This window comes from Anomaloglossus baeobatrachus, chromosome 2, assembly GCF_048569485.1.
Source record: "Anomaloglossus baeobatrachus isolate aAnoBae1 chromosome 2, aAnoBae1.hap1, whole genome shotgun sequence".
In the NCBI taxonomy this organism is placed as follows: Eukaryota; Metazoa; Chordata; class Amphibia; order Anura; family Aromobatidae; genus Anomaloglossus; species Anomaloglossus baeobatrachus.
The window spans coordinates 737,447,812-737,465,580 of record NC_134354.1 but is presented as its reverse complement, the minus strand read 5'-3'; the positions used below and the strand labels follow the sequence as shown (position 1 = coordinate 737,465,580).

General features: G+C 49.6%; 1 protein-coding gene across 1 annotated transcript in view; it reads left to right on the top strand.

Moving 5' to 3' along the window:
* IFT88 (intraflagellar transport 88) overlaps positions 1 to 17,769 on the top strand; it is a 161,605-nt gene that overhangs the window by 37,843 nt on the left and 105,993 nt on the right. Inside the window, exons 8-10 of the mRNA XM_075337401.1 lie at positions 6,989 to 7,079; positions 7,174 to 7,278; positions 12,937 to 13,039. Coding sequence (XP_075193516.1) covers positions 6,989 to 7,079; positions 7,174 to 7,278; positions 12,937 to 13,039 — 299 coding nt within the window. The remainder of the gene's footprint in view (positions 1 to 6,988; positions 7,080 to 7,173; positions 7,279 to 12,936; positions 13,040 to 17,769) is intronic.

Sequence of the window (17,769 nt, the reverse complement as noted above, 5' to 3'; positions counted from 1 at the left end):
CACGGACCGCAGTCCCAGACCGGCTAAGCGGGCTCGCTGGGAACCTTCCCCAGCTTCATCATGCTGTTCGGGGTCTCAGCATGAGGACTCTCTGGAGGATGAGGCGGAGGTCGCAGCTCAGGGCTCTGATCCTGACGTTGCTCTCAATCTTGATACACCTGAAGGGGACGCCATAGTAAATGACCTTATAGCGTCCATCAACCAGGTGCTAGATCTTTCTCCCCCAACTCCACCTATAGAGGAGTCGGCTTCGCAGCAGGAGAAACACCAGTTTAGGTTTCCCAAACGTACACGGAGTGCGTTCTTCGATCACTCTAACTTCAGAGACGCTGTCCAGAAGCACAGAGCATTTCCGGACAAGCGCTTTACTAAGCGCCTTAATGACACACGTTACCCCTTCCCCTCTGACGTAGTTAAGGGTTGGGCTCAGTGTCCCAAGGTGGATCCTCCAGTCTCTAGACTGGCGGCTAGATCCGTAGTATCAGTGGCAGATGGTTCATCGCTCAAGGATGCCACTGACAGGCAAATAGAGCTCCTGATGAAATCCATCTATGAAGCCATAGGCGCGTCTTTTGCTCCGGCCTTTGCAGCCGTGTGGGCACTCCAAGCTATCTCAGCTTGTCTGTCTGAGATTAATGCAGTCACACGTACCTCTGCTCCGCAAGTTGTGTCTTTGACTTCTCAGGCATCGGCCTTTTCGTCCTACGCCATGAACGCCGTCCTGGACTCAACAAGCCGTACAGCGGTAGCGTCCGCCAATTCGGTGGCAGTCCGCAGGGCCATGTGGCTACGCGAATGGAAGGCAGACTCCGCTTCCAAGAAGTTCTTAACCGGTTTGCCATTTTCTGGCGACCGTTTGTTTGGCGAGCAATTGGATGAAATTATTAAACAATCCAAGGGAAAGGACTCGTCCTTACCCCAGTCCAAACCGAACAAACCTCAGCAACGAAAAATTCAATCGAGGTTTCGGTCCTTTCGGCCCTCAGCCAGGTCCCAATCCTCCACGTCCAACAGGTCACAGAAGGGCCAGAGGAACTCTTCTGCATGGCGGTCTAAGTCACGTCCTCCAAAGACCGCCAGAGGAACCGCCTCCAAGGCGGCCTCCTCATGACTTTCGGCCTCCCCAAACCGCATCCTCGGTCGGTGGCAGGCTCTCCCGCTTTTGCGACGCCTGGTGGCCACATGTCCAAGACCGATGGGTGAGAGACATTTTGTCGCACGGTTACAGGATAGAGCTCAGCTCTCGTCCTCCGACTCGTTTTTTCAGAACATCTCCGCCCCCCGAGCGAGCCGATGCACTTTTTCAGGCGGTGAACACTTTGAAGACAGAAGGAGTTGTGATTCCCGTTCCCATTCAAGAACGTGGTCGCGGTTTTTACTCCAACTTGTTCGTGGTGCCAAAAAAGGACGGATCATTCCGCCCCGTTCTGGACCTCAAACTGCTCAACAGACACGTGAGAACCAGACGGTTCCGGATGGAATCTCTCCGTTCTGTCATCGCCTCGATGTCCCAAGGAGACTTCCTAGCCTCAATCGACATCAGGGATGCTTATCTCCATGTGCCGATTGCACCAGAGCATCAACGCTTCCTGCGTTTCGCCATCGGGGACGAACACCTTCAGTTCGTGGCACTGCCTTTCGGCCTGGCGACAGCCCCACGGGTCTTCACCAAGGTCATGGCATCCGTGGTGGCGGTCCTACACTCTCAGGGCCACTCGGTGATCCCTTACTTAGACGATCTCCTAGTCAAGGCACCCTCCCGGGGGGCATGTCAACACAGCCTGACCATTGCTCTGGAGACTCTCCAGAGGTTCGGGTGGATCATCAATTTCCCAAAGTCAAAATTGACACCGACCCAATCACTGACTTACCTCGGGATGGAGTTTCATACTCTCTCAGCGATGGTGAAGCTTCCGCTGGACAAACAGCGTTCACTGCAGACAGGGGTGCACTCTCTCCTTCGGACCCAGTCACACCCCTTGAGGCGCCTCATGCACTTCCTAGGGAAGATGGTAGCAGCAATGGAGGCAGTTCCCTTTGCGCAGTTTCATCTGCGTCCACTTCAATGGGACATTCTCCGCAAATGGGACAGGAGGTCGACGTCCCTAGACAGGAACGTCTCTCTTTCACTGGCAGCCAAAACCTCTCTTCAGTGGTGGCTTCTTCCCACTTCCTTGTCGAAGGGAAAATCATTCCTGCCCCCATCCTGGGCTGTGGTCACGACGGACGCGAGTCTGTCAGGGTGGGGAGCGGTCTTCCTCCACCACAGGGCTCAGGGAACCTGGACTCCGACAGAGTCCTCCCTTCAGATCAATGTTCTGGAGATAAGGGCAGTGTATCTAGCCCTAAAGGCGTTCCATCGGTGGCTGGAGGGCAAACGGATCCGCATACAGTTGGATAACGCCACGGCGGTCGCGTACATCAACCACCAGGGCGGCACACGCAGTCGTCAGGCCTTCCAAGAAGTTCGGCGGATTCTGCTGTGGGCGGAAGCCACAGCATCCACCATCTCCGCAGTTCACATCCCGGGCGTAGAAAACTGGGAAGCAGACTTTCTTAGTCGCCAGGGCATGGACGCGGGGGAATGGTCTCTTCACCCGGACGTGTTTCAAGAGATCTGTTGCCGCTGGGGAACGCCGGACGTCGACCTCATGGCGTCTCGGCACAACAACAAAGTCCCGGCATTCATGGCACGGTCTCAAGATCACAGAGCTCTGGCAGCGGACGCATTAGTTCAGGATTGGTCGCAGTTTCGACTGCCGTATGTATTTCCTCCTCTGGCACTGCTGCCCAGAGTGTTGCGCAAGATCAGGTCCGACTGCCGCCGCGCCATCCTCGTCGCTCCAGACTGGCCGAGGAGGTCGTGGTACCCGGATCTGTGGCACCTCACGGTGGGTCAACCGTGGGCACTTCCAGACCGACCAGACTTGCTGTCTCAAGGGCCATTTTTCCATCTGAATTCTGCGGCCCTCAACCTGACTGTGTGGCCATTGAGTCCTGGCTCCTAGCGTCCTCAGGGTTATCTCAAGATGTCATTGCCACTATGAGACAAGCCAGGAAACCAACGTCCGCCAAGATCTATCACAGGGCTTGGAGGATCTTCTTATCCTGGTGCTCTGATCGGGGTTTTACCCCCTGGCCGTTTGCCTTACCCACTTTCCTTTCTTTCCTTCAATCCGGATTGGACAAGGGTTTGTCTCTCTGCTCTCTCAAGGGACAAGTATCGGCGCTTTCCGTGTTTTTTCAAAAGCGTCTAGCCAGGCTTCCGCAGGTCCGCACGTTCCTGCAAGGAGTTTGCCACATAGTCCCACCTTACAAGCGTCCACTGGAACCCTGGGATCTTAACAGGGTGCTAACGGCTCTTCAGAAACCACCTTTCGAGCCGATGCGGGATGTCTCTCTATCACGCCTTTCGCAGAAGGTGACCTTCCTAGTGGCAGTCACATCACTTCGGAGAGTGTCTGAGCTAGCAGCGCTGTCATGCAAAGCCCCCTTCCTGGTGTTTCACCAGGATAAGGTGGTTCTGCGTCCGGTCCCGGAATTTCTCCCTAAGGTGGTATCCTCTTTTCATCTCAATCAGGATATCTCCTTACCTTCCTTTTGCCCTCATCCAGTTCACCAATGTGAAAAGGATTTGCACTTGTTAGATCTCGTGAGAGCACTCCGGATATACATTTCTCGCACGGTGCCCATGCGCCGTTCGGATGCGCTCTTTGTCCTTGTCGCTGGCCAGCGTAAGGGGTCGCAGGCTTCCAAGTCAACCTTGGCTCGGTGGATCAAGGAACCGATTCTTGAAGCCTACCGTTCTTCTGGGCTTCCGATTCCTTCAGGGCTGAAGGCCCATTCTACCAGAGCCGTGGGTGCATCCTGGGCACTGCGGCACCAGGCTACGGCTCAGCAGGTGTGTCAGGCGGCTACCTGGTCGAGTCTGCACACTTTCACAAAACACTATCAGGTGCATGCCTATGCTTCGGCAGATGCCAGCCTAGGTAGGCAAGTCCTTCAGGCGGCGGTCGCCCACCTGTAAGAGGGCGCCGTTTTTCGGCTCTTTTTATCGAGGTATTCTTTTACCCACCCAGGGACTGCTTTTGGACGTCCCAATTGTCTGGGTCTCCCAATGGAGCGACAAAGAAGAAGGGAATTTTGTTTACTTACCGTAAATTCCTTTTCTTCTAGCTCCTATTGGGATACCCAGCACCCGCCCCTGTTCCCTTCGGGCTGTTGTTCTTTTGTGTACACATGTTGTTCATGTTGAATTGTTCTTTTGGTTCATGGTTTAAGTTCTCCGAACATCCTTCGGATTGAATTTACCTTCGACCAATTTATAAGTTTCCTCCTTCCTGCTTTTGCACCAAAACTGAGGAGCCCGTGATGCACGGGAGGGTGTATAGGCAGAGGGGAGGGGTTACACTTTTTAAAGTGTAATACTTTGTGTGGCCTCCGGAGGCAGAAGCTATACACCCAATTGTCTGGGTCTCCCAATAGGAGCTAGAAGAAAAGGAATTTACGGTAAGTAAACAAAATTCCCTTCTTTTTCCTCTCTTCTCCCCCTGGCCTCTTTTTTCCCCCTGGCCTCTTTTTCCCCCCTGGCCTCTTTTTCCCCCCTGGCCTCTTTTTCCCCCCTGGCCTCTTTTTCCCCCCTGGCCTCTTTTTCCCCCCTGGCCTCTTTTTCCCCCCTGGCCTCTTTTTCCCCCCTGGCCTCTTTTTCCCCCCTGGCCTCTTTTTCCCCCCTGGCCTCTTTTTCCCCCCTGGCCTCTTTTCCCCCCCTGGCCTATTTTCTCCCCCTGGCCTCTTTTTTTTTTTTTTTCCTCCCTCTTTCTGGCCTCTTTTTTTTTTTGCACGTAATTGCTCCTTTTTTCGCTTTTGTCAATTTGCACTGGAGATACCTATGTCTGGCTTATAGATCTGCAAATTAAAGAAGTCCGTGGAGCCTCTGCTAGGAGTCTCAACACAGAAACCAGCCAGATATCCCTCCGGGAAGGTCTTTTTAGGAGACTACCATAACAAGTGGCCCTTTTAGTCAATATCCAACTTTTTGACAAGTTTAAAGCTATGACAAAGGGAAATACCAAGGCCAGATATCCATCCATAGACAGCTGTTTCGGGGTATTGCCCCTCATCAGTGTGGAGTAGGATTCTGGCCAGGTGGGAGCAATGCCTAGTAGACCAACAAGACAAAACAATCACTGATCTCGGGGAGACCAGCCAGAGAAAACACTGCCGGCAGCCAAAGAGGGCGCTCAAGACAGTGAAATCCTAGGCACATTGCCCCCTGGGAAATATGCAACTCAAAAAAGTCCGTGGAGCCTCTGTTAGGAGGCTCAACACAGAAACCAGCCAGATATCCCTCCGGGAAGGACCCAGCTAAGGGCCACTTAATATGGTGGTTATGGTGGAGTCCTAAAAAGAGCCACCCCTTGGCTAGGTCCTTCCCGGAGGGATATCTGGCTGGTTTCTGTGTTGAGACTCCTAACAGAGGCTCCACAGACTTTTTTGATTTGCATATTTCCCAGGGGGCAATGTACCTAGGATTTCACTGTCTTGAGCGCCCTCGCTGGCTGCCGGCAGTGTTTTCTCGGGCTGGTCTCCCCGAGATCAGTGATTGTTTTGTCTTGTTGGCTTATAGATCTAACAGCTCATTTGCATGTAAAAAAAAAAAAAATTAAAGTGGATTTCTCGAAAATAAGACATCAGATATCAAAGTATCATTTGATTCGGCTTCCTTTGCCTTACATGCCCGTAAGGCTTAGAAGGATTGATCCTAAGGACAGGCTCCCTTTCAGACTGGGGTCCTACAGGGTACTTTCAGCTTTGAGATAATGCACAATCAATGTGTGTTTCAGTGATTGGGCCAGTATCATTTGTCTCGAGGAGATGGTAATTATTTGCCATAAAAAGGCCATGGTATAGTGAACACACCGTGGTCTCCTACCATTCCGCACGTGAGTTGTGATCAACATGGCTCGCCCCTTAGGGTACCTTCACACTTAGCGATGCAGCAGCGATCCGACCAGCGATCTGACCTGGTCAGGATCGCTGCTGCATCGCTACATGGTCGCTGGTGAGCTGTCAAACAGGCAGATCTCACCAGCGACCAGTGAACAGCCCCCAGCCAGCAGCGACGTGCAAGCGACGCTGCGCTTGCACGGAGCCGCCGTCTGGAAGCTGCGGAGACTGGTAACTAAGGTAAACATCGGGTATGGTTACCCGATGTTTACATTAGTTACCAGTGTGAGCAGGGAGCAGGGAGCCGCGCACACTGAGCGCTGGCTCCTTGCTCTCCTAGCTACAGTACACATCGGGTTAATTAACCCGATGTGTAATGCAGCTACATGTGCAGAGAGCAGGGAGCCGCGCACACTGCTTAGCGCTGGCTCCTTGCTCTCCTAGCTGCTGTACACATCGGGTTAATTAACCCGATGTGTACAGCAGCTACATGTGCAGAGAGCCGGAGCCGGCACTGGCAGCGTGAGAGCTGCAGAGGCTGGTAACTAAGGTAAATATCGGGTAACCACCTTGGTTACCCGATGTTTATCTTGGATACAGCTTACCTCAGCTGTCAGACGCCGGCTCCTGCTCCCTGCTCGCTTCATTTGTCGCTCTCTTGCTGTCACACACAGCGATCTGTGTGTCACAGCAGGAGAGCGGCTTTGAAGAAAACGAACCAGGGCTGTGTGTAACGAGCAGCGATCTCGCAGCAGGGGCCAGATCGCTGCTCATTGTCACACACAGCGAGATCGCTAATGAGGTCACTGCTGCGTCACAAAAAGCGTGACTCAGCAGCGATCTCGGCAGCGAGCTCGCTGTGTGTGAAGCACCCCTTACTGATAAATCTGTCTCTGGAATAAAGCTATGTAAACAGTTGTTGGTGGAAAAGCTTGATAAATACGTGATGCAAAGGCTTTATAAATATTATGTAGGGTTTACTGAAAAGGCAAACTAATGACCTTCAATGTAATGTAGTGCTGTCTTGGATTCTCCCCTCTAGGCCAGAAGAAAAAATACGACAATTGGAGAAGAAGGTGAATGAATTAATAGAAGAAAGTTGTATTGCCAACAGTAATGGAGATTTAAAGCAGGTGATATTCGTACACTGAGGTTATATGCCAACTTGTCTATATACGTTATACTCCTGTTGTGTGATGTGTTAATGAATTTAATGTTGTATTACAGGCTCTGGAGAAAGCAAAGGAAGCCGGGAGGAAGGAGAGGGTTTTGGTTAGACAGAGAGAGCAGATTCTATCCCCGGAGAACATTAACCTGGATCTCACATACTCTGTAAGTATAACAATGAGTGCTGCATGTTTCATCTAATTAGTCAAAAGTAAAATTGCTATCCCAATAATAAAACCTAATGAAAAAGTCAACTGCGACATTATTGCTTATATGAAATCTATTAGTAGGATAAAGCCTCCTAAGCCATCTGTATGAGCATGTAATTCATAGGAATCTCAATAAAATGATATCTGCGATCCAATGTCTTATTGCAGAGAAATTCACATTTTTCTGAATATGTAAATGAATGTTATGATCGCAAGGGGGTGTTACCAGTGTGAGACATGTAAGGACTGACAGTCTGCTCTCCTAATCTTAATGTCTCACACTGGTAATGGCTCCTTTCATTTTCAATAATCTCTGAAGGCAGATTCTCAGGGACATCTGTACCCAGCCCACAGATTTATAAAATATCATTTACATACCGTGTTTCCATGAAATAAGACACTGTGTGTTATATTTATTTATTTTTTTTTGCCCTGAAAAAAGCGCTAGGTCTTATTTTCGGGGTAAGGCTTATTCTCGGGGAAACATGGTTAGGGGAAGGTTTACACACACCCCCCCCTTCAAAAAAAAAAAAAACAAACTTGCAGAATCGCCCTTCCCAGGATTGTCATGCTTACGAGAGCCCCGGTGTCTGCATGGCTCCCAGGTCCTCCTGCGATCTCCGGTGGGTGCTCCCAGCATGTATGCTGCACGCCATTCTCCCCCTGCCCCCGACTCACACTCAGATATCAGATCTCACACTCACACACACACACACACACACACACACACGATCGCACATACATTCGTGCGCGCACACACTCACCACATCTGGTAATACCACTTGCTTCCAGACAGCAGGGGACTCTCTGCTCTCTTGTCTCTATGATGTGTTCCACCCACAGGTCCTCACGCTCCACTGCACTGCGTCTCAGGACCATATGCCGCCCAGAGGCAATCAATATCGCTGGCTGTGGTGAGTGTGTTCGTGTGCCATCTCATGTGTGTGGGTGCGCATTCTGGCGCAGGTCCTTGATGCGCTCCACTGCTCCCGGTCGGCGTCTGGTGAGTATGATGGCGGGGTCTTTTCTCTTCTTTTATTTTTTATTTTTTTTAATCAGATAAATTTTTATTTTTCACCAGGTATACAAAACATGTGTTATATTTTCAGCAATAACGAGGAGAGCTATAAGCTTTCCCTCCCCAACATCCCCTCCCCCTCAACATACATATTACCCATATCATTATCAAAGATCTTACATTTTAACCCTTCAATAGCATATATTGGAATGTATAGAACTAACTATCTCTGCCCGTAGTCCAACATCTCCCAACTCTAATATTTATCCATATTGCAACTACGGATTCCACAATCTATCAAAAAGTGCAAGTTGTTTCCTTTTCCCATATATGCTTCTCTCCATTCGAACAATATGATTAACATATGTGACAAATTCCCCTCTAGTCGGTGGGTCCCCCCTGCATCCAGTGTTTGGCAATTACCTTCCTTGCCGCATACAGCAGTCTGGCTGTCACTATTTTAAAATTGTTGTCTACTCTAATTTCCTCCACGTAACCTAGAAGACAGACCAGGGGTTGTCTGGGAAGTTTACATCTATAAGCTCCTTCTATTCTATTAAGAACAGTTATCCAAAAGGGTGCCAACCTGAGGCACATCCACATCATGTGGAAAATGCCGGCACCTTCTCCATTACATCTAGGACAGTCGGAGTTACTCCTCAATCCCATTTTACACATAATTAGCGGGGATCTATATGCCCTATGCACCACGTAGAGGTAGGATAATCTTGCTGGTTCACTCATTGATAATTTCGGTATGTATTCCAAAACACTATCCCATACCTCATCAGTGATCCCGTCTATCTCTGCCTCCCATTTAGTCCTAGTGTTTACAGGGTGATCAAGCAAATATGTATGCAGTAGGTCCCTATATATAGTAGATATGATTCCTCTTGTGGGTCCAGTACTACACACATATTTCAGTACTAGGTCTGCCTGTACCAGCAATGATTGCTTAACCCCCTGAGCCACCACTGCATGCGCCAACCGTTTATATTGGTACCACCCAAGTGGGGATATCCTAAACTCATCCTGTATTGGTGTAAACGATTTCAGACGTCCCTGGCTAAGAATTTACCCCATATACCATATACCTTTACGTGCCCATTCCTTAATTTTGCCTATCTTGTATATCTCAGAGCAGTTTTCATTGTCCCACAACGGAGAGAATTCAGTTATTGCTGTAATCCCTCTTATTTGCTTGATCTTCCTCCAGATTCTATTCATCAGGCTAAGTGTGGGGCTCATTTTTCCTATTCTCCCAAATGATCCGTCCTCCAGTCTGAACACTAATGGTTTCCGATGCAGTACATGCCCTAACAGTCTGGATCTCTTCTTTTATTTAATTTTTTTTAGGGGTGTCTGCTTTCTGTAATGAAGTGTCCTGCAGTATTTACCTGTTTTAGCTGCATGGACACGTTATTATTGAATCGCGACTAGGGCTTATTTTTGGGGTAGGTCTTATATTTAAGCGTTGCTGTAAACTCCTGCTAGGCCTTATATTTGGGGTAGGTCTTATTTTCAGGGAAATACAGTATTAGGAGAAACATGGATTAAAACATCGAATCACCAATATCAAAGTCTCATTTTTTTCCTCAAAGGTCAAGAAGCTTGTATAGATGGCTTAATAGGGTTGATCCTACTGAACGATTTCCTTTAAAGGGAAGGTATCGTCACAAAAAAAAAAAAATAATAATAACTGAAAAAATGTAAAGTAATAATGTTTAAATGTTTTGTTTAAATATTATTTTTTTTTTAATTGTGCAAAATATAAAAAAAAAAATAAAAAGTTTGATATTTTCCACTGTTAAACACTAGGGGGAGCAGCTTCTGAAATCCTACTGAATTTCCACTGTATAAAAAGCTCAGATTACAGCCTGCCGTAAAGTGGGCGGAGTCTGCTCTCCTGTGTGTGATTGCACGCCTCCCCTCTCCTAATCTGAGTGTTTACAACAGAGAATGACATGTAGGGACATAGTGCAGAGCCATTTTCCTGGTGACCAGAAATGTCTAAAGTGTCACCAAGGACAGCAGGAGTATCACACAGGATACGATTAGATACACGGCTCTGCAGACAGTATCACACAGGATAGGATTAGATACACAGCTGTGCAGACAGTATCACACAGGAGAGGATTAGATACACAGCTCAGCACACAGTATCACAAAGGATAGGATTAGATACACGGCTCTGCAGACAGTATCACACAGGAGAGAATTAGATACACAGCTCAGCAGACAGTATCACACAGGAGAGGATTAGATACAGAGCTCAGCAGACATTATCACACAGGATAGGATTAGATACACGGCTCAGCAGGCAGTATCACACAGGAGAGGATTAGATACACGGCTCTGCAGACCGTATCACACAGGAGAGGATTAGATACACGGCTCTGCAGACAGTATCACACAGGAGAGGATTAGATACACGGCTCAGCAGACAGTATCACACAGGATAGGATTAGATACACGGCTCAGCAGACAGTATCACACAGGATAGGATTAGATACACAGCTCAGCAGACAGTATCACACAGGATAGGATTAGATACACAGCTGTGCAGACAGTATCACACAGGATAGGATTAGATACACAGCTGTGCAGACAGTATCACACAGGAGAGGATTAGATACACAGCTGTGCAGACAGTATCACAGGATAGGATTAGATACACGGCTCAGCAGACAGTATCAAACAGGAGAGGATTAGATACACAGCTGTGCAGACAGTATCACAGGATAGGATTAGATACACGGCTCAGCAGATAGTATCACACAGGAGTATTAGATACACGGCTAAGCAAACAGTATCACACCGGACATGATTAGATACACAGCTCAGCAGACAGTATGACACGATAGGATTGGATACACGGCTCTGCAGACAGTATCACACAGGATAGGATTAGATACACAGCCGTGCAGACCATATCACACAGCAGAGGATTAGATACACAGCTTTGCAGACATCGCACAGGATAGGATTAGATACACAGCTGAGCAGACAGTATCACACAATAGGATTAGATACACAGCCCTGCAGACAATATCACACAGGATAGGATTAGCTACACAGCTCAGCAGACAGTATCACACAGGAGAGGATTAGATAAACAGCCGTGCAGACAGTATCAGACAACATAGGATTAGATACACAGCTCAGCAGACAGTATCTCACGACAGGATTAGATACACAGCTCAGCAGACAATATCACACAGGAGAGGATTAGATACACGGCTCAGCAGACAGTATCACACAGGATAGGATTAGATACACAGCTCAGCAGACAGTATCACATAGGAGAGGATTAGATACACAACCCTGCAGACAGTATCACCGGTACACACACAGGTACTCACATGCAGTGGCGTGCACGTACGCGCGCACACACGCGCGCACACACACACAATCACCCCTGATGGGGACCTTGTGCCACACACACACAATCACCCCTGATGGGGACCTTGTGCCACACACACACACACACACAAACACACACCTTTCACATCATTCCTCCCTGTGACCTCCGGTGGGCGCTCCAGGCAGCTGTGCTGCATGCCATCCTCCCCTGCGTCCGGCCGATATTTCACACATCCGATCGCATACACTCACACATCCGATCGCATACACTCACACATCCGATCGCATACACTCACACACACTCACGATATCGCACATACCTGTACAATCGCGCGCACACACTCACAACATCCGGAGATAGCACATGCTTCCCATGTGATCCTCTCTCAGGTCCTGGAAGCTCACTGCACAGCATCGCAAGCGCTGACACACACTCACAATCACCCCTGATGGGGACCTTGTGACTGACACACACACACACACACACACACACACACACACACACACACACACAGCAGCGGCGGCGGGTAGAGCTGGGGGAGCTGCGGCAGCGGGCAGAGCGGGGACTTGGGAGAACGGAGGGAGGGGGGTGTCATTGGAGACGGTAACGGCGGGGGGAGGGGCGGCGGCAGTAGCTGGGGCAGAGCAGGGGCTGGGAAGAACGGAGGGATGGGATGTCATTGGAGACTGTAAGGAGGGGAGGGGAGGCGGCCCGTACTCACACATCCCGGCGGGTGACAGGGGTATAGTGGAGCAAACAGCACACGCTGTGAGCTCCACAATAATGGTGCTGGTCTCCTCCCTCTGTTGTGTTCTGGATAGCCCAGGGGGCGCATCCAGGTCACAGCAGACGCCCACTGTAACGTATGGCATGGGGTCGGAGCCCGACTATCAGAGTCTATGCACAGGGGCTGCCATAAAGGAAGGAGTTACTGTCGTTCCACATACGGCAAATCCAGCATGGCAGCCCCCAGTGCCTCCAGTAAAATAAGAATTTCATAATAACTAAATAAGCTGCGGTTTTCATTTTGTATTAGAAATACTTGATTTCATAATCACTATTTTTAATACAAAAATTAAAAACCGCGATACCTTCCCTTTAATTGTGACTGAGTAATTTAGGAATTCCTATCCGCATGTAGATCAGCATTAGTAAGAATAGGATTCCTTATAAGACCTGTTTTCCTTTTTCTGGGTGATTTGGTCATATTTTTTTTATGTATTATTTAACAGGTGCTGCTTAACTTGGCAACCCAGTATTCAGCCAATGAGATGTATGCTGAAGCGCTGAACACTTACCAAGTGATCGTGAAGAATAAAATGTTCAGTAACGCAGGTCTGTATTTTGTGCCTAGCTGGTGGCATTGGGGTGAGGATCAGAATTTATACAATTAGGGCAGCTGTTTGAACTATAATGTAGATGCTTCCAAGTAGTAACTCAGTCATGAAGATATTATTATTATTATTATTACGAGTTTATCATTTCATGTATCATTTTCGCACCAATTCATCGAAGTGATTATGCCAGAGTTCTGGCGTAAATCTCTTGACAGTTGCAAAATTTTTGTTCTGCAAAAAATGTATGGCTTTGGCAGTTCCTGCTGCTCCACTAAAATGGCCAGAGCTGGAGCATGACACCACAGCTCCTTTCATTCTTAATATGCAGTATTGCCTGATATCTTACTGCAGTCCCTAACTCTGGAGTAAGATTTGTGATGAGGCACAGGGTGGCGGGCTACATTTCAGATGCCGCTCAATGAATCGGGAGCGTCTGACTCCACACGTACCCTTAGGAAGAAAGGGGTGAACATCGCCGTCTTGATGAATCGGTTCCTAATGAATTTTTTAGTTTGTACATGTAAAGTCCATGTTACTGAATGGTATTTTAACAAACGTAGCAACGCGTTTTTTCTCATTCGCTTCTTTGGGAGACACAGGAGACCATTGGTGTATGCTACTGCCATTAAGAGGTTGATACTAAGCAATAAAAAAAAAATAGCTCCTCCGCAGCTTGGTACACCGGCGAACTGGCACAAATCTAATCAGTTTTAGCTTATCAATAGGAGACAGACATGGGTGTAACCATGCACTTTGTCTTACCACCTAGAGACCGATAGAACAGTGTGGTCTGACTCACATTGTACTCTCTCTAGGTCTTCCTGGCAGGATTCCCCCCCCTTCACCTTAGCACATCAATAATGTCTCTGGGTAGCCCTCTGGACGGCCCTCGCCATCAATCCCAGCCTGCTCGTCCTCCATATTGAGAATGGCCGGGGGATGGGGGGGGGATTCGAATACATCTCCGAAGACAAACTAACATTTCTCCACATATCTTGACGTAGTTGCCTGCTCCGCACTGGCGTCAAGCAAGATGGCAGCCATACACCGTCATATGGCTGAAAGCCTGGAACTCTGATGTGACTTCCCAGCTGAAACCCAAGCAAAATAGAAACTTTATCCCAGAAAACTCATTTTGATATATTTTTTTTGATATTTGTGATTTTCCTTAGATCTGTAGATCAACCTGCACGGTGTTGCAATGTAATGCCATGCTCCAACTCTGCTAACTCTGTACATGATGTTTTTCCGGATTTCACTGTGTATAAATTAGGGGGGCTACAGGTCACAGATTGGGTTTTCAAGCCAGAAAAACACAGAGTTAGTAGTGTGTGTGCTTGGCTTGGAGTCGCTAGTTGTTTTAGCCACAGGAATGTGACCGATATAGGGGAGGGCTTGTTTTGCATTCGAGGGTCTTATTTATCGTCCAAACCTCTGAGCACGTAATTTCTACGTCAGAGGTTGAGGTAACATTCTGCTTATGCAATTACTAGATATCTACCTATAAACAGACACTTATTTTTTAGTAAGAAACCACACTCCGTTATGATGTGATATTGGGTAGTGTAGATGGCATTTTGTTTACACACATTCCATTTTTGGTCTGTTTTTGTGAGCCACGGGCAGACATGTTCAGTAAGGCTGCTTTCACACGTCCGTTTTTTGCCGTCAGGCACAATCCGGCGAAAAAACTAATGCGACGAATCCGTTGAAAAAATGTATCCATTACATCAGTTTTTTCATCAGTTAATGCAATCCGTCGCTGTAATGCGTTTTTTCCCGCATTATGCCGGATCCGGCGCCCATAGGCTTTCAGTGTACATGATGCCGGACCCGGCATAGTTCGTTTTTCTTTTTCGCTCCTAATTGGGAGACCCAGACAGTGGGTGTATAGCTACTGCCTCTGGAGGCCGCACAAAGAACTACACTTAAAAGTGTAAGGCCCCTCCCCTTCTGGCTATACACCCTCCCGTAGGAGTACGGATTCCTCAGTTTTAGCTTTGTGCGCAAGGAGGTCAGACACGCACGCATAGCTCCATTGTTTTTAGTCAGCAGCAGCTGCTGACTATGTCGGATGGAAGAAAAGAGGGTCTATACAGACTCCCAGCATGCTCCCTTCTCACCCCACTTATGTCGGAGGTGTTTGTAAGGTTGAGGTACCCATTGCGGGTACGGCGGCAGGAGCCCACATGCTGATTCCTTCCCCATCCCTTTTTACAGGGCTCTGGGTGAAGTGGGATTTACCGGTCTCCAGGCACTGAGACCGTGCTCCATCTACAGCCCCTGGAGAAGATGCTGGATGGAGCGGAGTACATCAGGGACATGGCCCTGCTTCCTTAAGGTACTCTGTGTCCCCGTGTATTTGGCGCTCACACCGCAGCATGCTGGGTGTTGTAGTGCGCCGGGGGACATCAGCGCTGCGGCGCCTGTGCCATGGCCTCATTCAGCTTAGCTGAAGCAGGCACACTTATGGGAATCGGCCGCGCCGGCCGCTGGGACTGCGGCACGGCTGGCACTTGTAGTGCGCCGGGGACTTCAGCGCGGCCTGCGCTTTTACGGCGGCCGCGCTGATAACTACAGTCCCCGGCTTTTGTGGCCTGCTTCCGTTCGTTCCCGCCCCCAGACCTGCCAGTCAGGAGAGGGGCGGGACGCTGCCCACGTCTAGACTCGGTCGCGCCGGCCGCTGGAACAGCGGCGCGGCTGGCACTTGTAGTGCGCCGGGGACTTCAGCGCGGCCCGCGCTTTTACGGCGGCCGCGCTGATAACTCGAGTCCCCGGCTTTTGCGGCCTGCTTTCGTTCGTTCCCGCCCCCAGACCTGCCAGTCAGGAGAGGGGCGGGACGCTGGCCAGTGCATCAGCGCTGAGGGCTGGAGTCGTTTTTACATACTCCAGCCCTCACAGTCAGCACAGAGGGGACACTGTTCCCGCACTTTTGTTGGGGAACTCCCACGGACCGCCCCTCTCCACATAAGCCGGCAGCCATTCTTGCTGACACGCTGAGCTGCAGAGGGGAGCCGGGGAGACCCAGACAAGGCATTCTGCAGCCTCTTACCCGCTGTTCAGCGGGCGGTAAGCAGCCCTCAGGGCTCACCCCCTCTTGTGCTCGTAGTATCTTAGTATTTTGTGGCTACAATTACTGGTATTACATAGCGCTGGTCGCCCTTTGGCTATAGACTCTCTCACATGCAGAGAGCCAGCAGCATGTCGCCCGTAAAACGCAAGGGTGCCAAGGCACAGACATTATATGCTTCCTGCACCGCATGTGGGACTTTTCTACCGGCAGGCTCCACGGACCCCCATTGTGTGCAGTGCTCGGCCCCTGCGGCGCTTGCACAGTCGGGACCTCTGCTGGACGTGTCCCAGGGTGTACCACCTGTGAATGCTGTCCAGGTGACAGGAACTGAGTTTGCAGCTTTTGCTGACAGAATGTCTCTCACTATGTCACAAATTCTTGACACATTGCGAGCTAGGCCTGTACTTCAGACCACGGACACTGTGCATGTATTGCCCCCTGGTCCCCCTCAGCTCCTAGCTCCGGGACGGGCATCTACACCTCAGGGTGAAGACTCTGACTCGGACGATGGCCCCGGGCAGCCTAAGCGGGCTCGTTATGACGGGCCTTCACATTCATCTCAATGGTCTGGATCCCAGCGGGATGAATCTATGGGTGATGAGGCGGACGTAACTGATCAGGATTCTGATCCTGGGACCGCTCTCAATCTAGATACACCAGATGGTGACGCCATAGTTAATGATCTTATATTTAACATCAATAAGATGTTGAATATTTCCCCACCAGCTCCTCCTGTAGAGGAGTCAGCTTCGCAGCACGAGAGAATCCATTTCAGATACCCTAAGCGTACATTAAGCACTTTTCTGGACCACGCTGACTTCAGAGACGCAATCCAGAAACCCCACGCTTATCCTGAAAGGCGTTTTCCTAAACGACTTAAAGATACACGCTACCCTTTTCCCTCTGAAGTGGTCAAGGGTTGGACCCAGTGTCCAAAAGTGGATCCTCCAATTTCCAGGCTTGCAGCTAGATCCTTGGTTGCTATTGAAGATGGAGCGGCACTTAAAGATGCCACTGACAGGCAGATGGAGCTCTGGCTGAAATCCATCTATGAAGCGATTGGAGCGTCATTAGCGCCTTCTTTTGCGGCCGTATGGGCACTCCAAGCTATCACGGCCGGGCTTGCGCGAGTCGACTCAGTCACACGTGCATTTGCCCCGCAGGTAGCACCATTGACCTCGCAAATGGCGGCATTTGCGTCGTACGCGATTAATGCTGTTCTGGACGCTACAAGCCGCACGGCAGTGGCGTCAGCCAACTCAGTTGTTTTGCGTAGGGCTCTGTGGTTGAGACATTGGAAAGCAGATTCTCATTCCAAGAAGTGCTTAACCAATTTGCCTTTTTCTCGTGACCGATTGTTTGGAGAGCGTTTGGATGAAATCATCAAACACTCCAAGGGTAAGGACTCTTCCTTACCGCAACACAGACAAAACAAGCCCCAACAGAGGAGGGGTCAGTCTGGTTATCGGTCCTTTCGAGGACAGGGCAGGTCCCAATTCGCCTCGTCAAAAAAGACTCAAAAGGACCAGAGACGTTCAAATTCTTGGAGGTCTCAGTCACGCCCAAAAAGACCAGCCGGAGGAACCGTTGCCAAAACGACGTCCTCCTGACTTGCGGTCTCCGATGCCCACACCCGCGGTCGGTGGGAGGCTCTC